Below are 26,791 nucleotides of genomic sequence, written 5' to 3' on the forward strand. Positions count from 1 at the left end.
CTGCACGCACATTTCTTTACTATATTACATCATTTTCACTTTCACTTTGAATCGGGTAAATTTGGCCGAGAACGCTTTGTTTCTCCGCATATAGGAAATAATATGTGAAAGCAGTTCGGCCATGTTTTCATTCACTCGGCGCACGTTAAATTTGGCCGAAGTGGCTAAGTTTAAACTTATAACAGAAAGAATTAATCAACTGAAAACCGTTTAGAAGTTGGAACAACTTCTAATCATTTAAGATTATATTTAATCTGAAAGAAAATCAATTGATGAAAGACGAACGTTAACTTAGGTATTCCAGCAATTGTTTTTTTTTTTAACAAAATTTCATATAATGTCTGTTAAACCAAGCCAAACCAAGTTTACCTGAAAGTAGAACCAGGCCAATTCAAATCCACCCATGAACTAAACACTAAATTCTCACAAATACTTTCAGAATTTAAGAATTAAATGATGATGTTTTCTTGGTTCCCGAAACATTAAGTAACGCAAATTATTTGTACATAACGACGTAGTTCTTATTTCACATTTGGAGCTTTTCTATCTGTTTTTTCTGCTTTCTCCCTTATCAAAATCGCACTTTTCGTGAGTGGTTTGCCAAACTTAGTGCGAAATGTTTTCACGTAATTTACTGGCAATCGTTAAATGAAGCGCTATTAGTAAGGGGCTGCAAGGGCGTAATAGAAAGTGTTAACTTTACCAGCATATCATTATACTAAAGCGTGTTAACCTTAAGTGGCCAGGTTTTACATCAATTACCTTAAATATATTTTATCTGAATTTTTTTATAATTAGATAACGAAATTATTTAGTTAATATTTTTTTCTTTTCTTTTTACTTCGAGACGATAATATCAAATTCTATTAGGTAATTTTTAAATGAAGAAACAGAATTATATATTTTTGTTCTGATATATTTAATAAAATCTACACATTTATTTTTAATAAAATATTTTATTAGATAAATAATGCAAATTATACATAGGCCTACCCAAATACTTGTTCCCGAATTGATTTCGATATTAAGTTTTCATTAAAAATTGTAATGCGGTGACCGAAATGAAATTAAATGAACTTTGTACAAAATCTGATAAAATTGCTATCATTAATTAGAGTCTATTTTAATTAAAATATTCATTTACAGATGAAAATTTATTCTGAAAATTAGAAGAGTCGATCGCATACACTCTCTTCAAACTTATCTTCATTTGAATGAAATTTTGATGATTTATTTATGATCAGTTCGTATTAATATCTTTTTTTTATTGACGTTGTTTTGTCGGATAATAAATAAAACTAATTTCAGTATCCAACAACGTTGCACCATTATCGTATTTTGTGATTGAGCCATTCAATGATTAGTTACAAAAATTCCTTGTAAAATTAATAATAATACATTTTGTCTTCGGATTCGTTTAATAGTTAACGACGTCGATTTTCTTGTTTATTTTATGATAAATACGTCTTGATTTTTCCTTGTGATATGCTATACGTTTATATGATATATTGAGGATCTAAATTGTTATTGCCGATCCTCATCTTTTATAATAATTTAAATGATTATTGTCTTCGTTAATCAGTTAACGTAATATATCAAAGTAATGCAATTTCATCTTAAAAATAGAATATATCATTTAACGAAATTATTCTACAATAATTAACCGACTATTTATACATTTATTTAACAATGAGCGTGCATTGCGATATGCATTTTGTCCGTGATATTATTTATAATGATATTAAATAGCCATTTCACTGGCTGCGTAACTTCTCTCATTGCACACAAATGGGTGTCTCTCCAACCCACTGTCTGTCTTGACAGTATAGTTTATTGATTCTTTCATTTTGAAATCTGTAACCATAATTGCATTTATATCGCACTGACATATAAAAACTGTCGGAAGATGATGAATGTTTGTGAGTTTCGTATTTCCAAACAATAGAATTGGGTAACATAGGTGCTCGTAGTGGGTAAGTAATACCGTGCGAAGATTCGTGACAAGTGCTATCGAAAGCGGAAGTTCTAGGATCGAATGATCGCAATTTGTGATGATCGTATGGTGCGTTAGGCGGTTTGTACGGACGAGATTTTCTTTCCACAACAGAATCTGCAAAATAGTAGTAACAACAATTAGTTTTTCCATAGTCACAAATTAAACTCTAATTTTATTATACTCGTATATAGGATACAATTTCCTTACCTGTAATTATTCCCCGATCGGTATTGGCGTTGATTTTAATTTCCGGTTTGTGACGTAATTCTTGAATATGTTTTTTGTTCTTTTGCCTATTACGATTTTTATTACGATTTTTATTTCGTTTTTTCTGCCTTTCTTTGAATAAGCCTGGTTTAGTGAGTTCGGCTGGAGCCGGAGGAAGAACGACTACATCGATTGAGCCATGATAACGACCATTCACTGATTTTTGAGTATCACTTTGAGGATACGTTGTGTAACCATAGCGTTTATTTTTTACTTCTTCTAACTGTTTCTGCCTGAGCTCTGCAATTTGCTTTTCTTTCTCAATCAACTCTTCCACGCTATTATCGGTTCTAGTTGTCGTTCCAATAGAAAGAATGTTTTCTGGTTTTCGAGAAGGTGCCCAAATTCCATTGATTAACGGTAGTCTGTTTTCTCTGTCACCGTAGGGAGGATAATGAGGTTTATCTTCCCAGTGGAACAAAGGTCTTTCGGTTGATGTTCTGTCTTTTAAATGAGATTCTTTGATACCGGGTCTTATGGTATAAGTCGTTGCTCCTCTGAATTCTTCATATCCTGTTTTATAATAAAGAAAAACCTTTATAAATCGTTTAAAAGTTATTATTTATAATTTAAAATGTCTACTTATACTAGAAATATTTCCTTTTAAGAGAGAAATACGAGATTTAAACAGAGCACTGTTATATTAAATATTATTTCTTAATTATTGCTGATCACAGAAATATTATCATCTTAAAATAACTGTTTATTATTATGGAAAACTAATAAATTATTTTTATCTTCTCGGAAGAATGAAAAAAATTTCCGATAAAATTTCGAAAATTGCATTTTAATGCGATGCTTAAATATATCAAATGTCACTATCACAGCTTTTATCGAAATTGAAAGTTCCAGATCTTATGAAATGTAAAGATGATATTTAACTGGATAGAAATAAGATATTTTTATTCAATGAATGCATTATACAAAGAATTGACTCGATTTCGTCTCATGTTTATATAAAATGAAATGTCTCGATATAACAAAGCAAAGACGTTTTTCCAAGATAAAGTTTATTTTGCTGATAACGACTTTTTGATTTTGTCGTAAACGTCAAAGTCAAAAAGTGGAAGAAATCATGTGTTAATATACTCGAATATCTCAGAAAAAATAAACAAAAGAAAAATAACATTATGAAGACATTGAATGTATAAGTTTAGTAGTTACGTAATTATAATAAAAACAGGTTCGGAAACGTTCATTGGAGAGAAACATGCGTATGTTTCTCTCGATTATCTGATACTATTCTTTATAACCAGATGGTCATATCTCTCTACGCGATAATAAATATTAAAAATCATAAAACGATTTAATTAGTATCAATTATATTAAAACCATGCAGTCGATAGTTTTTATTAACTCTTTACTGCTATATTATTCTTCGGTTTTCTTTTGTTATTCTGTTAAGAAAGATTTATTTCAACATAACAATATACATTGAGCTAAATTGATTTATTATTTTTTAATTACAAAGTTCATTTTATTAACTTTAACTCGACTGTCGAATTAACGATATCTTTTGCTAATATGATACTTTATGACAAATTGGACACAACTGTTTGTTTTTAAGACATTATTATTTTATTTTCAATTATCTGTTTAATATGTATATATATATATAGATAATAAGAAAAAGTTTATTTTTAAATTTATAAACAATAACTTGATATTATGAAAAGAATACATACTATTGAAGTGAAAGTACAATAACACATGTTTTGAGAATTGAAACAATGCGAAGAATAAATTAAAAGAACTTAACAATGGAAATATGAGAATACAAAATGTAAAATATAATAAAAATCCTCTTATAACAAGCGTAATTAATTTCTCTTCGTGAAATAAAATGCAGGTTATTCTATAAGCAAGCTAAGCGCTTGCTTATGATCTAAATCTTAAGGATCCTCTAATAGAAATACTTGTATACTAAATTCATTTTATAAATATTAAAGGGAATATTCAAAGAATGCCAAAATTAGATGATGTTCAGGACTTCCAAATATGTTAGTTTGCCATTGAGAAATATAGGCTAATTTTGTCTCTTTATGAAGCGTTTAAATATTTTGTTATTTATGATTATATACCATGTAGTGGACCTATACAGTATATTCTACATAGTCTATTATCTACACGAATTAAACTAAAAGCAATAAAATTATTAATTAAAATTATAATATAAGTACTAATTTTATCCATTTAAAGTTTTAAAATTAATTTCCAGACATTTTATTTTTTCAATTTTTAGTCAAGTTTTTAATGTAGGTAGCCAAAGTTTACAATTAGCAGACACGGTTTACCGTTGTCATTATAACTAACTTCCATTTCAATTTAAATCTTTGAATGAATCTTAATTTAATTTTAGCAGAGGATAAAACATGTCGAAATGTAAATTATTTTCTCTAAGAAATGCTTACTACATTATATTGGCAATGTGACTAAAATGCAAGAATGGAGCTCATTAGTTATTGGCAGGAGTCTCGAGAGATAAAATTGCTTTCAAACGATCCAGAAAAATAAGATAGCTTTCACATTAAACTAAAGGTTTTAAAAGATTGAAAACAACTTCTGCTTTTAAAAATAAGCCCGGAGCTAAATCGCATAATGATTCTTCGTTTCGAAAGAAATTCCAATGATATGTGGTAAGAATAATTTTATTTGGATTTGGATTTTTCAATCTTATTTAACGTTAATATTAAAGAGTATCTACTAGAAACGTTTTTATCGTGAATAAAGACAATCTTGTACAGATATTTAAATAATAAAATTATGTACCATTTTTGTTTGGTACATATTTCTGTCATAATAACATGTAAATATATTTTTTAAATTAATTTCAATTAACTTCTATATATTAATAATAATGATATTCAAATAGGAAATAACCTAAATCGAAGATGCTGTACACACCACCGGAACATTAATTTATAATTTTTTAAACTAAATATTCCAGAATAAAGATTAGAATAAAATAAAAACCAAATAAATTAACTTAAAATTTTATGCAGCTAAATCCTATAACGTAAGATCTACAGGATTTAAATTCATAATAATTTTTGGCTATGAATTATTTTACAAAACTATAAACTTTATAATATATTACATAAATACAAATTTTACAATTATCATAATTATTTCGATTAAATGTTAATTATTAAATTAAAAGAAAAATAACTGTATAATAAAATATAACATTATTTGTTTGCTTATTAAAAATTACGTACAAATTAACCTAAAATTTAAGAAAATATGCAGTAATTTATTTAATTAATCTGCCAGTAAAATTTCTTGTCTGTGGGACTTAGTAGTAAAATTTTCATTTAAAATTATAAATTTGCTTGATATTGGGTTTAATTATATAATTCAAAATACATTGGAAAAAATAATAATATGCTGATTTCTTTTTAGTCAGTAACATACCTTTATATGCTAACATTTTTCAAATACAGTAATTTTTCGCTGTAGACCAATCAAGATTCTATAACCCATTAACAATTTAATGCATGTAACTTTAATGCGTGTTTCAATATTCTTTGGAAACCTGAGAAGCGTAATTTCGTGTTAATTAGACTAAGTTTTAATCGTATTAATTAAGTACATTTAGAACCCTGTCTAGAAACACATAAACAATATCTGAGAACGTGTTTTTCGAGTATAAGAGCAACTGTAATAAAGTGTTAAAATTTTAAAATAAAATCATAAAAATGTAAATGTTTAATCTAAAAATATATTAATTAAATTAGTTTCAATTTAGATATTATATTTAATTCATTTGAAACTAATACTTGATTTTAAATATTTCTAGCATGAAAAATAGAAGCGAATAACTTTTAATAATTGATTTTTGGCAGATAAATTTGTAAATCAAAATATCAATAAATATAATAAAACCTGTTAACTTATTTTATTATTATTATTTTGCTGGCTTTCTTATCATAAAATTTGAAACTAATTTCTACTCAAGTTCGTTTATCATTTTATCTCGGTAGATTTCTATTCTGTGTATAATCTCAATTTCTATTCGTTATGAATTCGTCTCACGCAGTCGCAAATCTATCAAAAGTTTGGTTTAAATTCATATTTTAAGTTATTCAGAGTTTTATGGCATAATGCATTATAAATGTTTTAAAATTTTGAATAATGGAAACATTGTTTCATATCGTACTACTTTATCTTGCTAAAATTTGAATATTTTGCAACAAAACCTAAACATTTTTTCATTCTGTATTTTATTTAAAACAAAATACGGTACAAAACTAAAAATATAACCCAATAGAGAAAATAAAAAGTCTGTTTAGTATTGATATAATGGTCATTCCACTTAATCTAGTAACAAAAAGTACATTACGATTAAATTTATTAGCTTGTCCTTGTTAAACATGTGCTGAAATATTTGTGTTTTTATATGTTTAACGAGATTAAAATGACGTGTCTATACAGATTTTTCTTATTCTTCTTAATGTAAGTAGTCCTTCATTTCGCTCAAAAGAATTCCAAAGCATCCGACTGGTATTAATATTACTCTAGCAATTCGACTCAGTTTTCAATACTTTCCAAAGACAAGATGAATAACCGAAAAATATTCTTTGATTATTATTCTCTCGACTTTCAATCATATCCTTAATAGGATACTACACTGTACTTTTAAATTAGTTTAAAAACATCACCACCTGTATATTTAAACGGGAATACATATTAATTATTAAAATCGTATTATCATATGTATAGCGCTTAATCGAATAAGGAATTATAACTTTAGTCTTTCTAGTGAAGTCGTTAAATCCCCTAAGGAAAAGCGAGAATTTACACAAGACGGATTGTATGCAAGAAAACAAATATGATGAAGCGTCGGCGGCTCTTGATTTTTTACGACTTCATAAATGTCAAGAACAAATGTGGTGTTGGCCGCAAGTGTGAAAGCGGCTCCATTTGAAACTGTCGTTACTGCATTCCCAAGACATAGACTAACTGCAAATGCAATTTTCCGGAACTAACAATAACTATAAGATAACATACCAATTTTTTAAATATATATAACGCAATTTTTAAACAATATTAACGACTATTTACCCAAAAAAAAGGGTTTAAATATAAATATTTTGAAGGATTTAAATTTATTACAGTTAGAATATTTTTAATAAAATTTCATTTAAAGTAATTAAAATAATCCACAGTATTTGCCGATTTATTTTTAGATGACATATTTCTTTTTGATATAATGATAACTTAGTCAAAAAGGGGAAGTTTTTTTATTTTTATTTTTTGCTGTATATCTGGTGATGTTATTGTAAGAAACCACTGGCAGAGAATATCGAATTGCCGATAAAATAAAAAAGAAAAAGAAAAAACATTTGAGTCAAAATTATTCTACGACCTCCGGCAAATTACAAATAATAATCATTTGATAATGCTAAGGGTTGTTTAGAGGTTGTTATCTGATAAAAGACACTTAAATAAATGCTTTCTCGGTGCTTAATAAAATAATTTCCTTTCAGGTCTGACCAAAATTCTTTTACAGTTCTTTAAAAAAGAAATAGGTCTTGCGCATGCTGATTATTAACTTAATGACCGAAATCCAAAACTTAATTAATAAAACAGTCGAATCAAACATCAAGAGGCCAATTGCGATAAAGGTAATAGCAAAACTTAATGAGTTTTCCTATTTAATTGTATTAATACGATAGGATTTTCCCCGTACGAACAAAACAAAGATGGATAAAAAATGTGAAAAAAAAAATAAATTCGATATAATAGTTTAATGATATTTCCCTCGATAAAGAAGCGAATTACACGAAAGAAAACTTTTATAATTGCAACTAGCAATTGCTTAGAAAGAGATAATTTTTAAAGGACAGATTAATGTTGTATAAGTGAGGTCGGAAGCGAATGCAAATGACGTCTTTCCTTAACGAGTGACGACAGTAAGAATTTATTAACGGGCATCGTAACTAGCTTCCTGGAATATTTCGACCAAACGTGTATCAACATACATTTAAATGAATCGAAGGAATCTGTCTAGCAAAATAATGGCATTTCTGCCAAGATATTTTTTATTTTTTTTCTTTCACAAAGACGCTCTCTACATCGTTTTTATCTTTACGATGCGATCTATTATGTAACGACATAATGTTATTGTTACAGGCAAGGACGAGGTAAGCGTCCACCGTGCCGTTTCAAGGACAACGGTATTTTACGATCTCTTAAAAGGAAATCGTTTCCTTATAACGTCTTTTAAAATTTTTGCTCTACGGTTTAATTTAATGTCGACGTCTCACGTTACCAAAAACGCACAGTCGAAACAGATGTGATTATACCTACCGTTATTGGGCACGCAACGAGGAGTGTTGCTATTCCATCTATTGTTGACGCAATAAGCGTAGTGTCTTCCTATCATCTTATAGCCCGGGTGGCACGTGTATTGGACTACCTCTCCGTCTCTAAAGATGAAACTGAGTCCATTGACGGGGACCTCGGAGCTGGACAATGATGATTCCTCCAACTTGCTTTTCCCACTGAAAACAAAATATTTCCATTTTCGTATTTATCTCATAAAATAGTAAAAAAAATCGAGTCAAATTATAAAATTTCAATTGATTTATAACGTATAAAATTTGTTTTTTCTCCCTACTTAAAAATATTTTATATTCTCTCTATTCAAAATCTAGTTTAAGAAACTCGTCTGTTGTTCTCGAAGAATAAATTTCTAATATGTTTATTCATTTTTTTAAATTCTGTATCTTCGTAAATCTGGCTTTCAGTTTCATATTAATTAATTCAAGGTTCAAATCGTTAAATTATAAACGTATATCACCAACTAAAATAGATAAATTCCACTTGTAAAAGAACAAGTGAATTACTGAATCAACAGATGTGTTTTGGCTTTTCAAGGAGAGTTCCATTATTTGTATGATTAATGGAGTCCAAACACCTCGGTGCATTTCGAGGTACGTATCCGCCCGAGAGAACCTTGAAATAGTGAAAAATCGAATCAGAACTCGATTGCACGTTCACGGGTTGTTTATGTATAAGAAATGGCACTAGTTGGGTCAGAGAACTGTGACGTCACGAAACCAGTTCAATAAGCAATTATTTTTGGTTAAAAAAATATGCACAAACATTCTTGTGACGGTAAGAATCGATCGCACGACAGCGACGACTCTTCTTGTAAATTAAACCGATCATTCGCGACTCCGGACGTCACACTCCGAAAGGTGACATTGACACCACTTTAAACAGATCCACCCAACTCACGCAAAATGCAGCCCTTTCGAAGGAAGGGGAGATTTCGATACGAAGGAAACGAATAAACAATCTGGTTTTAACTAAATTCTTATAAGCCTACACGAGTGACATTCCGTCCACCGTCGAGACGAGTCTGCCGACATTCTAAATAGTTGTTGCCTAGATGTTAAAGGTTAAAATAGGGAGATCTATTCTAAATACAAGTAGTTATCATCGGCAACACCGACTCTTACAAGGCGAAAATTAAATCTAAAACGAGTTTGTCCCGAATTCAATAAATACTTGGAATATCTATCTATTATTAGACCTTTTCTTTTTCTAGGAAGAGAATGCGCTTTTTGTATCCGATAAAAAGATAAGCCTACAATAGTTAAATGGCGTGTAGTGTCTTTTATAAATCACCGTAATAAAGCTGAAGCTAAATAACTAAATACTTTATTTCCCTAACTTACTGTAGATCATTGATTTGAAATTTTATCGAAGATCGTTTTTGGGGCACGAACCTCGTATCATATTTCGGGAAACGATTACAAGTATAGAGGAATTTTATTAACTTTCGGCCTTTGTATAACGTAAGAACTACAATGAAACGACTTTTACTAATCCCGTTGCTCAACTAAATAAACGTTGCCCTCTCGTCTTTGAACTTTCGAACGAAAGAAAAATTTTGTTATGGCCAAGAGAAACGAAAGAACAAGTTATTTAATGAGTCAGACGCTACACAGGAAGTGGTATATATAAGAAAAATAAATTTGCCGTCATTTTCTTCGAGACGAACTCCTTAAACCACTTACGACCGCTACTATAAAAAGAGAGACGGAAATAGGTCAAGATCCCGCTTATTTTGTTTAATTATTACGTTTGTACCAGCATCCGGTAACGGTCGAGTACTCGCTCGATCTTTCACATTCTTATCAAGTGATTCGAGGTACTGTACCTCATCCCGTTTCTACAACCGGGTCCAGTTACGTTCCATACCGAATTTACAATCCGTGGGCGAAAACGCGCAACAGTCGCGTCCGGTCATCTTCCACGTTAAAATATTTGCTTTCTAACGTCATCCCGACTCCGACTAGTTTAAAAGTAGAAATAAATACTAACAAAAAATAATAGACATCGCTCATCACCTCTCGATAATTTAAAGATTAATCAAATCGGGTCAACGAGTCCTTCCCGTTGACCGAATTTTGTCAGTTGATCCCGTGTTTCCTTTAAATTTCTGCCGACCGACTTACAACACAAAAGAAACCTTGGAAACGATAAGATATTAAAAAATAAAATAAAATAAAAAAGTAAACGAGAAGGCTAAAGGAAAGCGCGAAGAAAGAACGGAAGCGGAGGAGAGAATAATGGGTAAGCTACCATCACGTGTAGTAAATGACTTACCCGTCATCCGGCAGGCAGATAGCAGCAGTATTCCCAAAGCGGTCCACATCGCCGAGTCGTCTGTGCCTCGACAGACGTGACACCTCTATATAGAGCACGAGGGCGCTGGGGTGGACCGACCACTGCCCACACTCTCACACCGCCCATACAATCGATTAAAGGTGAGTTTTGACAAAGGCCGAGCTGACACTTATCCTCTTCCCCATTGGATGCTTACTTTTTCTATTGCGCGCTTCATCACAAAATAAATGTGCCAAAATAGAATAAACGCTACTCGTCGACCATGTTTACCGATGCGCGATAATAACGAATTTTGACGATTTTTAGAAGGAAAGTCGAGTTTTGATAAATCCCGTTTTATGAACGACGAACAAATAATTTTTATCCTGTACGCCAGGAAAAAACACTCTTATACATATATATATATATTTTAAACTATATCGAAAACACTTCGATCAGTATTCAATTTTTAAATGAAAGGTACTGTACTTTTAATTAATAAGCAGTTTGCATTTTAAGTTTAAACAATGGATGCAAGAAAGAGAATTATTTAAGTAATTATTTACGGAATGAGTGCGAAGAAAAATGAATAGTTTAGAAGTTTTCTGATGAAGATTTTAACGGGCAAGCTTCATAATAGATTTAGATTTAGTAGGTTTGTAAGTGGCGATGGTCCATTTACCAATGACCGGTCGACGTGTGCGAAGTGGCAAAGGTCGAATTGGGCAGGAACCACACTCGCTATGCTGTTGTGCAAGCAATAAAAAGCTGTTGTTTTGTAATCGGAGAATGACAACTGCTCTCTTTTGTAAATGGTTTCGGTATGTTATGAAAGAGTGGAACGTCACGACCGAATACTTTATTGTAGGAAACAGATGAAAATTGTATTATTCCATTGTTGCGCATCAGTTCTTACCTATAATTATACATCTTTCTTGCAAAACTTTTGTTTTACTCGACCTATAAACCAAGGAATTAAAGTAACTATTTATTATGCATCTCTCGAATCTATGCTATAAGTTCGATTTTTAATGGAAATCTTTTAGATGTTTCGTATTCTTCAGTCGGTAAATGATTTTTGATGACTGTTGTTACAAATTCTTTTATGGAGATAAACTTTTTTGACAATTCTGTCACGTTTCGCACCAAATAAACCAAGTATCTAATGTTATAATTTAATAACGGAATTATATCTATTCTTTTTCGCGCTGCGTCATTCTCTGCAATTGAAATTATTATCGGAATGGCATACGAGACTTTATTCTATGAATAAACCATTCTTTACAAATACTTTCAAAGTCATTGCCACGTTTTCTATCGAACTCGAATAGTCCATTATGCGACGTGACAACGCAACTATTGCGTGTTAGGCGACAACGCGCCGATCAGGCTTTACACTCCTCGCATTTCTTTCGAGCTTATACTCTTGGTTCTAAGTTCTTATCTGTAAAAGTACTTACGAATCTCTTAATGGAGTCACGCAAAGCATTTTAATAACTTAGCTAATAAAGAACGTTAACCAGACATTTAAGTTTCGAGCGTACTAAATATTTTATCTTCGTTTAATCACAAAATCGTTGTATAAAGAACAACTGTTTATAAAATTAAGTAGCCAATATGGTAATTAAATGTCGAGAATAATAATTAATCCCGTGTGAATCTCTTAATGAATTTTAGTAGTAGATCAAGTAGATTCTCGTAGGAAAGAGATTTTTATTCGATATCTTTAATAAGTGTTACAAAAACGCATTTATCAATAGTGTTTTTGTTATTTGAGGATAAATACGTTTAGGGCAGATCTAATAAATTTCGAATTGAAATGCAAATGGAAAAAAGGGCCGTATCTCAGTAGAGCAAACGAGTGGGCGAAGGTTCTACCGTTTGCAAAACGGAACCTTGAGCGCTGTTTTGACAACCTTCGCAATTTGCCCGAATTGTGTGGTAGTCAATCTCTTTCTTTTGGCTCATTACCTGGCTGAATTCTTTTCGAATATCTTCTGTACGAGTCTTCATCGACCGATTCTAGTTTAACTGGTCGAATCTTATAAATTTAAAAGAACTCGTTATATGACTTTCGATAAAGGTGGGAGTATTGATATTTGTGTTTGTTTTGCTTATTATCATTTTTTTTCTACCGAGTGAACTTTCGTATGCAAACTTTAACGTGTTACAATCTCTTCTGATCGCTCCAAAAACAAGCCCAACGGATTTCGCAAAAGAATGAAAACGAAATAATTTATTCATTTAAATTACAGTTGAGCTCGGAACAAATGCCGATGAGATATTGAGCGAAACGTGGATTTCGTAATTAAATTGACCAATAAAATGATTTATTAAAACCTACGTGATTTTTGTATCCTAATACATTTAAAACACAAATCATATTTACATAAATAGTCTTCAAATGACTTAAGTCATTGCCAATTTTTATGTAGAGGATTTGTTAAAACATCACGGTTCTTATTATTATGGCTATCCTGATGGAATTAAGAATGATTAAAAGTCCTTTACGTCAATTTATTATTGTAAAATTTTCGAATTTTTCCGAATGTTTTCTTAATGGAAAACTTTCAGTTTTAGGATAATTTCTCTGTAATAAAAAAAAATGAAAGTTTCTTTTCAAGCAAAAATACGACATGTCGATTCGAAATTGTATAGTGGAAAGAAGGAAATAAATTAAATTATTCTGTGAAATAACTTTTATTAAAGAAAACTGACAAACAGATATGACGCAAAATTTTACATTCATTTTCCCAGTTTAAATTTAATTCAATTTAAGAAATTTTTGTGTTACTGAAACAAGGAAGCTGTTTTTGAAACGAATAAAATGAGTCGGAATAAATCAAGTAAAAAAAAAAAAAAACAAGTATTTATCCAGATTTATTTGGCCTGATTTTAGATAATTTGAAGAATTCCGATTTAACGGCTGGTAAATAGAAAAAGAAAAGGTAGAGAATACTTAAGATACTCTTTATTTTTTCGAATAAGAAGTTTAAAAAATGACGAATTAGTAATAGGAAAAAATGCATTATTATTCCATTAATCAAGATTTGCAATTGATTAAAAAACAACAACAGAATTGCACGTATTGAATATCGGCGATTTCTTTGAGAGAAATTCGATATCTTGTAGACAGTAGTTTCGTTTTACATTTCTCTGACATAGTTTTGATATTAATCTTACAATTTACGGTTCATTGTCAGCTTTGGCCCTAATTTGCATTCGTTCGAATTGGGTTGGTAATCCCGATATCATCTATCAGATATTGCATATAACTCGGGCCTCCTTTCCTCGGTGACTTTCAATACGATCTCGATGTTATACAATCGAGATTTCGCTTTATTATTCTATAAAATAACATTTTGACCCGTTTGACGTAAAGTTGCTTTCGTTAAAAAAAATTGTATATAGGCTAAGTCAGTTTATTTTTGACGGATTCGATATAGGAATGATGGATGACCTAAATGTTAACTAAGTCCATTATATTTCAAACCTTCAATCGGTGAATTAACTAACCAAAATGTAACAAAAACATATTTCGGAATCGCAAATATGAAATGGTCACTTTCATTTTATTTTTTAAGTTAGTTACCAAATAATCTAAGACCAAATTTCACTGATAAATTAAAAATTTACGTGACCTTTAGGCCTATATTCAATGAAACGTTTTTACATAAAATACCGAAGATATAATAATTAATCAACATTTTATACTGATTTTAAATTATCTTCTTAATATTTCAAAAGTATATTTTGCTATGATAATATATATATAAAGCTTATCGTTAAAAACATATTCATATTTTTTTTTACGATAGTCTTTATATAGACGATAGTTGATTTATTTTATAAAAGGCCTAAAAGCTTGGTTTATTGATTTGTGTTTTTAATTTTAAGAAGTAATTAAAGTTAGGGAGTAATGACTATCTTTTATAGCGGTTAACAGCTTTTTGAAAAACTCACAAAAAGCGTGTTTTAAGCTTTAAAAGTTAAGTTAACGTTTTTAATTGAAATATAGTAGAAAAAAGTTGAGAGAAAAATGTTAAAACACGCTTCTATCTTATCATGTCCGCTTCATTACATTCATATATTTACAATCGAAGTTTATTTATAAAATAAAATTCATCGTATCTTTTATTTTTAGAAATTGATATTGTATCTGTTGATTGAAGCATTGCATTTTATAAAGAAACGGCGCGATATTGTTTCGGCCGCAATGACGCAGAGTGATTAGTGACATAAACATTCTTGACCTCGACTCTCGCACCAATTATTAATAGATAAAACTTGTTCTTGCCCGACAAAATAGGAAGTGCTTAGTTTTTCAATTAGAAATGCGTGAGAACTCGATAAAACACAAACCCGTATTTTCCAGCAATTAATCAAAAAATTCTGTTTATCTACGTGAACGGAATGAATTTATTATTATTATTATTATTATTATTATTATTACATTTATAGGATTATTTTATTTATAGACTCTACTAATTATCTGACTTTTCGTTTAAATCAAAAATGTAATTACAATCCTCGTAATAAGATCTGTTCAAAGTGCAACAACTTTTTATAATTTATGTTATATTTCTCGCCGGCAATAAAAATAAGTTTTAATTTCGTATAAATCAAATTTAATTGTAGACCTGACATTTATTTCTGTGTAAATATTCGAAGATTTTAGTAGAAATTCTTTTGGAATTAATTAGTTTTGACAACTCGAATCGGAATTCCTGTTGCGATGTTTTTTTTTACAAGTAAAACATATTGAAAACATACATTTCTCTTCTTTACAATAAAATCTCGTAAACAAGACGAAGTGATCAAATTTGTCGTAGGATCGACTTGCAGTAGATATAAATACAAATTAGTTCCATCTGTGGAACAATTAACCTTACGCAATTCACCACTTGACGTCTTTTCGAGCGATTTCTAAATAGCTTCTTAGTAAACATTAGAGAATGGATGTCTTCATTAACTATTCATAAAGTCGATAATTAAAATCTCCTATGTACTGCACAGTACATATATCGATTTCCTGGGAAATGCAAGGAAGTGCGTAGCTTCGACTGTCGCAGTTTCTATACAAAGCGATACGATTCGGCTTATTTATTCAAAAGAATAGGCGCTACTGCAACAGACGTAATATAATCCAAAGAATCGATTAACACAAGCTATCACTGCTTCTGTTTTTTTTCCTTGAACGACGATTAAATAATGGTTTTGTCGAGTAGAAACGATAAGGTAGACCTTGACTCTAGTGTAATAAATGGACTGACTGGGCTCTTAATGTAGATAACTTATAGATTGAGGGGGTTCGCTAATATCATTATCGTTAGAATGTCATAAAAAATAAAGAGAAGAGTTATTGCTCTTCTTTCAAATTGTTTTATGTTCTATATGAAGAATGTGATTGATAGCGTGCTAGCAAACATCAAATTTTAATTAATTTTGTCATTCTCTTAGGATGTTCAGAATCTGACAAAAATATGCAGAAAAATTTGTATAGATTTGCAGAAAAATACATTACAACTGGCCAAATAGTGAGAACTTTTAGCTAATGAAAATCCCACGGTTAAAATTTGACGATTTTAAAGAAATAAATAAGTTATTAATCATCTTTTCAGAGTAACTATAAAAGGGATTTCAATAGGAATAATCGAAAGTGATTAATTTTTTTTTATGACAAGAATATAAATGCAGAATATAGTATTTTCCATATTATCAATTCAGTTAACAAGCTATTATTGAATTGTCACCATTAATAGATGGCATTTCAGCTATTTATGAAACCAGAACGATTTTAATATCGAGCAGCAGATTCGTGTGATTTAATACGGTAATTATTGAAGAGTATTCGTACGTAAGTTTCGTTGTATCCATTTAAGACGTGGTATATCATGAAATGCATGGATGTTTGTCATTTTTGTACATAGTTTAGTATCCATGCAACGAAAGGCACGTTATTTGCTTGGCAAGAAGCCCAGGCTACGATACTAATCGTCAGATTAAATTCCAAGTAGTATTGAGAAATTTTCGCGTAATTAAAAGTTCGCTCGCTCGGATTTATTTGGTTTCAATCAATGACCAAACTTGGATAAAGAATTCGAATATGATTGCGCGTCTAAAATTAACATTATACACAATTCTACTACATATTTTAGACTTTTTAAGATATAGAATATAATTTAAGAGATATTAGAATAAAATCGCACTCTAAATTGTCTCTTAAATAATTAAATATTCTAGATAAATACTATCCAATGGTATGTATTTCAGAAAAGAATTAAGATGTCGCTGGTAAAAAGAGGAATTTTATAGTCATTTTCAAGCAGTAAGGTATTGTAAAGTAACTACATCTACTTCTTTAGTATTAACTGACTGAATCGAAATTCCATTGATGAACAGGGTATAAAGTGCAACGAATAGTAGTCGAATGAAAATGCAAATACAAAAATTGGACTTTGAAATTATTCAGCGAATGTTTTATGAAGATTATTCGGATAGGTATCATTTTCTGTTCATTTTATAAATATTGTTTAAAAAAAAGAAAAGAATTTTCGTTACATAAAAGCAAAGGATAGGATTTAATATAGAAATTTAAACTAATATTATGTTCATAAATAACAATAAATGATATTTAAGTCGAATAAGTAACATTTTACGACATGATTTATGTTTCAGGGAAATTTATTTTTATTTAGCCAATGAAAATAATGAAATTATTGACAAATGGTTTTCTATTTTTATTCTCTTAAAATCAATTCATATTATTTTAATTCCGCTAGTAGAGATAGATGCTGGAAGTCAACAGATGTCAAGGTTGAACTTGGCATTGTACCTCGTCCGGCTGCGCATTATCATTGGTGTGCAGTAAGGTCAGTTGGCTGCAAGAAACGATTTGCCAGACAAAGATCGCACTAATTAGGATGCAGAATCATTAAGCTACAACATTTTATCCTGGGAACTAATCGTCTTTCTTAATACTCGAAACTTAGCCTACGTCCTTTACGACTTTATGTTTCGTTTAAGGAGATGGTGGGTGGTGCATTAAAAAATGATTTTAAAGTAGTCGCCAATGGTTATGTAACAAACGTGATGCATATCGAGAAGAATAAACTAAATATAATGTAAATAATATATTTAAAATCGCGTCGTCTAGCAATACAACACGTAATTTGTTTTTTAAATAGATAACACGTCCTTGCAACTACTTCCGCCTGTTAGGAACAGTACAAATTCCCGATCTATCGAAGTATTTATCCTTTTTTAGTCATAATAACGATGTATTGTGAAAGTTTGCTTACTAATTAAGTGAAGCCATCTGGATGTTTTTCCGGTCTGGGTCTGATTGCACCAGATAGGAGACCACCTCCGTGCACCCTTTAGTCATCTGCGTAGCAAAACTAAAATAGAATGTGAATAATCTACAATAAAATGCGTACTACACACCTTACTCTACCGCAGAGACTAACTTTTCCGGAGAGTTATTCTCAAATTCTCATTAAAGCGACTGCGTTTTCTACGGCGTAGAATATACGAAACGATAACAATAATTGAAACAGTTTAAATAACTGTAGGTAGACCGTGTGCCAGAGATTGTTATCGAAACCAAACAATGTTCTGAATTAGGAAAACAAAGTAGCTGAACAAGTTTAAAAATCATCAATCATGCTACGGCTAATTGTATGGGCTTTACGCTTTTACAATATCAAGTTGATTTTCTGGGATAATCTCATTATTATTGATTTAACAATAAACACGATACATAATAAAAAAGACAAGTCTTGAACTAAATAAAATGACGCTAAACGAACGCGTAATTATTTCGGAATTTTGTATTTAAAAACAAAAAACATCAGCATTTAAAACGGATGACGAATAAGAATGACACGATGACGTAGTGTCGTAAAAGTCGGTCTGATGATTCACGTAAATTCAACGGGCTATTTCTGCGAATTCGAAATTCAAAGTCAATGTCAAACTCATCAAAGTTTTAAATTAAAGAAAAAAGAATTCGCGCCCATACAAATTCTAATTCGAATTTAATTATAATCTCTAAAGTCTGTATGAAGTGGAAATTCAATTTTAATTCTTGCAAAATTTTGCGGGGAGGGAAGAGGCGAGACTTATTAACGCGTGAGAGTGTCACGTGTTCATAATAAATACAATTGACGAGGCCAGCTTTTGTCAGCTGCTAAAGAAACGTCAATTCTTCGATTGCCATCAATGATAACTATTGTGTAAATGCAGCTGTTAACACACTTCGAACATTAAGAATTGTAAAAAATGTACCGTATATCATTCGATCTACGGGCGATGACCCCGAAAGGCCTTCACTTCACTTCACGTATCGAATTTCTTTTTTGTAGAGTCATTGATAGTTACAAGGTCACAATTTTTGCGCTAAAACCGAGTGGCTAAATGCTAAGGATCCGATTAATTTTCGAAATAACGTTGCTTTGCCCGCCGGATAATGGAATTTTGGAAGAACTTAACTCGTCTATTGTGTTTTTTAACTCTGAAATTTTACACATTTTTCTTTCAGCTCAGAAATGAATAAGCGCATTAAGAGTTTAAAAACCTCATTAGTTTCAAAGAAGAGAGTTTGTTCGTTTAATTAATGAAATATGAGTCCAAGTTTAATCTTTAAACATTGGAATATGAATCAAGAGGTGAGATTAACGACTTTTGTATCACTAAATGATGGCAAGAAACTGACTTTTGGTTTAGAATAACTAATTTATTACACAGAAAAAGGTTAGTCTCGCGTAAATGACAAAGTGTTTAGGATATGCTGACAACGAGTATAACTGGTTTTCTTTTCATTATTATCAAACCATAAAACTCTCTAGAATTGCCTTAAGTTGCATTATAACAAGTTAATATGTCAAAAAATCGTGAAAATAAATTAATGAATTGTAAAGATAATTTACTTATGACCGACTAAACGATATTTTATATTCGATATCTCTATCCTGTTAAAATTATCTTTAAATAATAAAAATTATTTTTTTTTTTACCGTAATCTGCTATTAGCTATTTTTTCCTTCGCATTCCTGTTTTAAAAAGTAATAAACTTGGACTTAATGGATTCGTTCTCCATAAAAAAAATTGGAATTGCCTTCCTAAAAAGGAATACAGGTACGATCTAGTCCCTAACATTATACGTTTTTTATTACATAACTTAAAATATAGCCTATTAGAACTAATGTATTAATTGCCTACAGGAAGATTTACCAGGAAATAACTGTTAATATTTATTAAATACTAATATTTATACTTATTATCTTAACGCATGATTTCTTATCTTGTAAAAAACCAGAATAAATTCCAAAATCACACTATAAAAATCGGAAAATTGATTGAAAACGGCTCATCAGTTAAGCGAATGATTTAGTTTATCGTTTAAAGTTTCATAAATATATCATACCATTGTTTTAATTTATTTGGAGTATTATTAATCAACCGAACGAACTTATTATTATTATTGTTTTTTTGGTGAATTTAATTATTTGAAATGCAACCGCACGAAATCGGGAATTTAAAAATAAAATCGCATTCTCTACTAAACTATACTAAACAGAAATTAGGTTTTTTAGTCCGAAGCAAAATGGGCATTACGAAAATTGGTCAGACGATGTCAGGAGTCTCACCGAGAGAGAAGCTTCAATTAGGATAATTTTGTATTTTGTATTCTCGGGTTCCGCTATGTTGAAGAATGCGGACAGTACGCTCCTTCGTGCTCTTTTCATAAATTCAGGTTCTGATTTGGATTAATTTTTCAGGACAATGTAAGTCGCCCGACGTTCTGGCGTCTTCACTGCTTAATTTGTGACGTTTCTAAACAAGAATCGACCTTGAATTAGCTGAAAATCCTGCTTTTTCTAAACGAGCGGATTTCCTGTTTTCGAATATTTAAAAAACTAGAGCTTATATTTAAGTTTTTAGTTAAATATATCAATTTAAAAGCGTGTTCTTTAGATTCTAAGTTTTGACTTTATCCTCAGTACTATACGCTTAAGTTTCATTATTATCCTACAGTTCATTGGCTAAAACTGAAGCTCACTGTTTGATATAAGATCTTTAGGTGAAATTCGACAATATCCTAATCCGAAGTCAACGCTCCTTGCCCTGTAAGAAGAATCGATGAAAACTGTAAACAACTTACGTCATTCAACTGGGTCACGATTATTCTTCCGATAGTCAAAACCTGAGATTGTTAATCCGTTAACTCTGTCAAAACAACTTTCAAGATTATATTTTACAAATTTAAAAATAGTTGTGTAACATACAGTAATGTATATCTGTTATGATTGAATGACATTCTAATTACTGAAAAACTCAGTTTTATCTGGAATAAAAAATAAATTTATCACGTGTTATTTAAATCTCGATATATATAATAATATCTTAATCTTAAGCAAATTTTCAAGGAATGTTTTTAAGTAAACAATAAGGTAATTTTAAAAACTTAGATGTAAAAGTAGATAACATTCTGTGTTTTGAGTTACAAGCCTACATATGTTAGTGTCAATGACCCGTGTAACAAACACAGAAAATATATAACTGATGTGATAATTCAATAAATACCAATAAATGAGTAGGAATTTAAAAAAAAAATTAACGTTTTGTACGTGTAATCGATAATTAAATGATAAGTACAAAATGTAGTTCGAAATTAATCATTGTTAGCCTATTCATACAAATGTTAAATGTTGCAATGTATAGGCCTACTAAAATGTTATTGTAACAACTGAAAAAAATTGATCTAGATTGTTGATATTTTAATAAACAGGTAGCATTCAAAGTGTGAAGCTTAATGTATAAACCGCATATTTATGAAAAACAGAAGAGAAGAGGAAGAAAGTTTAAGCTAACTCTGGCTCAGTTTGTTTGTGGCAACGCAACACTTGGGCGATCTGCCTTGGGGGATGCCTTCCGGGAGGTCTTTTTAAGGGTAACTGGCCCCTATTCAGGCGTTACAGATGTGGAGAAAACCCAGAAAACTCCACGTGGCTAGCTCGTCCAGTGTTCAAGGAACAGAACCGCTTGGCCACTGGAGGACCCTTGTTGGTAGTAAATTTGAGAATTCACTCTCATCTTCAGTCATGTTAAATGATTCCCACTGCAATTCAGATCTGCCCATAATAAATTCGTAATGCCCATAAGTTCGGGCCATTACGAATTTGGTCTATAGTAAAAAATTGGATATTTTGAATAATATATCCAATTAAATATAATCTTTAGTTAAATCAAATTTTATAATTATTTTAAAATTTATTATCCACTTTCAGATGTTATTAAAATGAAATGAAATGATCATTTAGCCTTTTCAATTAGTGCACAATTATAAAATTTTAATAATATATAATCTGACAAGATGTTATGATATGTATTTATTAATTTATTATACTTTATCCATGCATCATTACGTGATTGAAGTTTTAAATGGAGTAGGCCCATTATGACGATCGATGAGTAATATTCAGATATTAAAGTTATTAAGTGTCTTCATAAAAGCTCTATAATTACTGTTTTAAAAGATATAATGTTGTTTATATTATAATATAAATATTATTTATAATGTAACTAATATAATGCTCTTCATATTATCAATAAAATTGATTATTTTGCAAAATATTTCTTTAACAAATTCTTTGTTTAGTTTTAATTAAATGACACTTATTATACTCGTATCTATATCGTTTAATTAAAAAAACATTGGGAGCGGCTTTAATACAGTAGGGCAAGCGAGTCAATGATAGTTGCATTTGTACTCTCTTAATTTGCCGCATTAAAGTTACTTTTACCAGTTCAAGCCAATTTATTATGACAATTCGTATAATAAACCAATATGCCAATCGTGTCAACGAAATAACAAATACTTATTTTGTTATCGCGGGTTTTGTATTTTTAATCGTAAAAAAATGATATATATTCTAAAATAAAATAATAAAAGCTGATAATATTTCTATATTATCAGCTAACAATATTTTAATTATTATATAATTGGAATGTCCAGATTTAAAAAAAACTGCAAAAAAGAATATATAAAAAGAAAACAAGTGTTATTGATTTCTCTTTTTATCCTCATTAAACTTAGACATAGGCCTCTATGATGTTATGAGCGGGGCATTCCACCCAGTAAGGGTGGTTTGAAAATTATAAAGGACAATTGCCCTTTCTACCTCCGCTCTCTATGTCATAGAATGCATTGACATGGGAGTAACACACAATTCTGCACGGATCGTACAACATCCAACCAGAAAACAACTCGTAATTGTACAATATCCGTTTTAAAGTATTTATTTATTTTGAATTTTAATGTGTATGTAAAATTATCAATTCTGTTATGCGACTGCAAGTTAGAGTTATTTCTATTTTGGAAGAATATCACTTTAGTTTGATAATAGCGAAGAATTAAAACTTTTTGTTTACTCATTTGACTATTGTACGGATGAAATACAGTAATAGGCCTATATAAAAATTATCTTAACAATTCTTTCAACAAACGAAAATATTCTTAATGATAAAACAATACAAAAAAAGAAGAAAATATTAAGATGAATATATTTTATTAAAATGTATATATTAAGGAACAATAACAAAGCAAATTACGATATCCAAAATGTTAAAACTATTTGAAAATAAGAGAATATATAATAATATTAAGATTATAAGAAGCAATATAAAAATATAATTTTCTTCTTTGAAACGAAAGGGAATTTTATATATTTAAAGGCAAGTTTAGAGGAAATTGTCTACGTAAAAAGTAAATACATATATTTATTTTATTTAAAAAAATAAACAATTTTGTCTATTTTGTATAGCGGTTAAATCGAATGACTTTACTTAGTTTTAACAAAATCTAAATACATTTCATTAAAATCTTTTAGTTTATTCAATTAAAAATTTATCGCAAAAACTCGTTTTTCTAACTTCTATTTCAGTTGTATTACATAAATTAATATTTTAGACTTCAACAACTTTAACATAATATTTGTTTGATCCAAGCTCGACTACTGTCCGAACCCATCAGTGTTCTCTTTATCTCAAATTATAGTTCTTACGATTGAAAAATAAAACAAAACATTTGTTACAGCAAGTAAAAAATACCACATTAAGTCACATTCAACATCAAAAATGATTTGCTGGGATAATGACATATCAAGATCCATGTATTTAAATATAGCCTATTATGTAAATTACATCGGTCTAAATTTAATTTTTTTGAGATTCCTAAGAATCAATTAAAGTCGCATTTCTTCTGAAATGTAATATTACGACTCGCGGGCAACATTAACTAACACATTAATTCAAGATCCAGCAGGCTCTCTTCTTTCAGTGCATTGCTGCTAGCAATTATTTAGGATACATAATGATCTAGTGAAAGGTTAATGCTTTTGCTACATTTGTTTCTTTCTGATAATTTACTACGCGTAGACTACAATGCAATTATGTTCAGAGGAAATACGATAATTACTGTTGTAAACAATTGACAGTGTCATTATGATTGAATTGTTATTAGTGACATTATCTACAAATATTTTTATATATTAATATTCTTGGTTTATTTTTATCATTGTTACCCAAATCCAAAGACAGTCAAACATATTTTTAGTCTGATGTTGATTCAACAATTTTATTTAAATATGCATGATTCATGGATCACGTGGAGTCTTCATTAATTATTACGCAATGCTTACTTATGTAATAATGCATTAAATTTATATTACCACAAAGTATCAAAGGAATGAAATGGGAGGTGTCCGGGTTTCGTAGTAGCCTATATTTCCCACATAGATCAAAGGGTTTAGAAGCGTGTAGGGAGCATACAACAGACATTCTATTATAGCCTATATCTTTGATATGTAAATTGACTGCATTTTCTTAATTTTGTTACGATGCCGTAAACATTGTAACGGCGTAACATTGTGAACATTTTCATTCTTTAGCATCATTGTCTCGAAATAATAATTTATTTTCAGAAAGTCCTATTTATCCGTTTATAATGGATTGTTATTATTAACTAACAGCTTCTCTCTCTTTGTTTATTCAAATGCCATAAAATCTGCTATTTATATAGTCTAATAAAAAAGGTGAAAGAAAATGCCAAAAATTATATAGAAAACATAAAACGTTCTGCTAGACAGTATTCATTTCATTGACTCCATAAAACTATGTTTATAGAGCCAACGTAAAACACGATCTAATAAACAAACTCTTAGGAGTTTAAAAAAAAAATTATATATTTAAAATGAAACGTAATTTACTATATCCTAATTAATAAAATTAGCGAAATAGATGTCTTTTGAAGTAATTAATTTCTATTTGAACCTTACAAAGTGTTTATTATAAAATAAAATCCTAATTTTTTTTATCTTCTATTCATAGAAGTTATTAAGATAATAAAAGTTATATAACCATATTATGCTGGAACTGAATGTCAGAAAATAATATTTCATCAACAACAATTATTGCATAAAGTTATCGAAAAACATTCGATTTTATTTGATTTGTAAATCTCTAAATTTCTATTTATGTTCATTAAATTCCTTTCTAAAAGTTATCTAAATAAATAAATATATATATATAATGTACGTTTTTTCTTGGACTCTTTCAACCTATGGGCACTAAGGCATACTCATTATGAGTTCGGTCAAGCCCACATTGAAGGCGGCCGGTTGGTGAGGGAAGGAATTCGATATATCCGAGATAGACAACATTCCGAAAAATTTATAGGGTTATTCGATCCACCGGATTTGATTCCAGATCCCCAGAGCGATGCTGATTAACCGAGCCAGCCATCCGGCCGGCCGATATATAACGTATTGTAATTTCGAGCCGTATAACTCGCAATAGCTTATACTTCGCAAAAATTGCTAAAATGTAAAGAAAAATCTTCGAATAATCCACAATGCCTATACTCTGCACATCCAAAAGGACCTCTGAAAACGTTATACATTACTAATCACTACACAGTTTACAAGATATAAAATAAACGGGAGAAAAGAGCCAAATAAATATACCACATTTCCTCGATTAAACTCAGAGATTCAAGTAAATCCCAGGGAATAATAGTGCTGTTAAAAATAAACCCTAGGTTGAAAGCATGGAAGAAATGTTGAATGTACAGCACCGTGTAGGAAAATGTAATTCACAGTGGTAGGTGAGGAGTTTAACTAAAATTCTACTCTTCAAATTGTTTAGAGTAGGACAAACCTTCTACTCCAAGGTTCCTTCCTGGCTGATATATATAACAGAAGGAAAGAACGGCGATTGGTAAAAAAAAACGATCCTTCAGATTTTTACATTTTTTGGATTCAGGAGACTTTGAAGCGTCGAGAAATGCAAAAAACTCGGGGATGGTAGTGTGTGTGTGGGTGAGGGGAGCACGGTTCTGTTCACCCCTATTTGAAGCTTAATAACTCCTGTGCTTTTTGTTGGAAATTTTTGAAATTTTGCAGGGAGATTTGTTTATGAGGGGGATTGATGCTATTAAATTTGGTGATTAAAGGTCCCGAGAGTGGGAAGATAAAAGGGGTCGTGTGTATCTCCAGTAGGTGGGACTTAATAATGATTTTACTCGTTATTACCATTTACAATTTTTTATAAAATTCATTCCTACTCTAAAAATTAAGCTTTTTGCCGTTTTATAATGGATAAAATATAAAAAGTTTTTCAATAAAATAGCGTAACAGATGGCACCACCAAATGTTGCCGGGAAAGTTAAGCAACTCGTTGCTTCATTTTTTGTATTAAAATTACAGTTATGGAATATTGAGCATGAGAAAGTCGCGATGAAATTCATAAGTTGAGGGGTAATCAGGGAAGCTCGAATTAGAAAGAGATAGTGAGTTTAACCAGATGGTAATCGAGATTGTGATTCCTACAACGACATAGAAGCAG

The 26,791-nt window shown here is 30.3% G+C and overlaps 1 protein-coding gene and 2 long non-coding RNA genes across 3 annotated transcripts; 1 reads left to right on the plus strand and 2 right to left on the minus strand.

The window, feature by feature from the left end:
* Positions 1 to 936: 936 nt before the first annotated feature.
* Positions 937 to 11,036, minus strand: LOC136985820 (uncharacterized). The gene is made up of 4 exons (XM_067283181.1): positions 10,886 to 11,036; positions 8,576 to 8,769; positions 2,204 to 2,776; positions 937 to 2,110 (listed from the first exon to the last, which is right to left on the minus strand). Exons 2-4 carry the CDS (start codon positions 8,649 to 8,651, stop codon positions 1,776 to 1,778), a joined length of 984 nt encoding a protein of 327 aa, XP_067139282.1. The 5' UTR covers positions 8,652 to 8,769; positions 10,886 to 11,036; the 3' UTR covers positions 937 to 1,775.
* Positions 10,988 to 21,689, plus strand: LOC136985821 (uncharacterized). The gene is made up of 2 exons (XR_010882396.1): positions 10,988 to 11,046; positions 20,924 to 21,689. It is a non-coding gene; the product is annotated as an uncharacterized lncRNA (long non-coding RNA).
* On the minus strand, positions 17,552 to 18,491 carry LOC136985792 (uncharacterized). The gene is made up of 2 exons (XR_010882392.1): positions 18,355 to 18,491; positions 17,552 to 18,285 (listed from the first exon to the last, which is right to left on the minus strand). It is a non-coding gene; the product is annotated as an uncharacterized lncRNA (long non-coding RNA).
* Positions 21,690 to 26,791: the final 5,102 nt, after the last annotated feature.

This window comes from Centruroides vittatus, unplaced genomic scaffold (assembly GCF_030686945.1).
Source record: "Centruroides vittatus isolate TY-2023 unplaced genomic scaffold, ASM3068694v2 contig_979, whole genome shotgun sequence".
NCBI classification, from domain to species: domain Eukaryota; kingdom Metazoa; phylum Arthropoda; class Arachnida; order Scorpiones; family Buthidae; genus Centruroides; species Centruroides vittatus.

Excerpts from the sequence above, each read along its gene's own strand:
- LOC136985820 (XM_067283181.1), bottom strand. The coding sequence starts at position 8,651 with ATGATAGGAAGACACTACGCTTATTGCGTCAACAATAGATGGAATAGC. Across the intron at positions 2,777-8,575 it reads TCGTTGCGTGCCCAATAACG|GATATGAAGAATTCAGAGGA; the intron begins GTAGGTATAATC and ends ATTATAAAACAG. Across the intron at positions 2,111-2,203 it reads CGATCGGGGAATAATTACAG|ATTCTGTTGTGGAAAGAAAA; the intron begins GTAAGGAAATTG and ends ACTATTTTGCAG.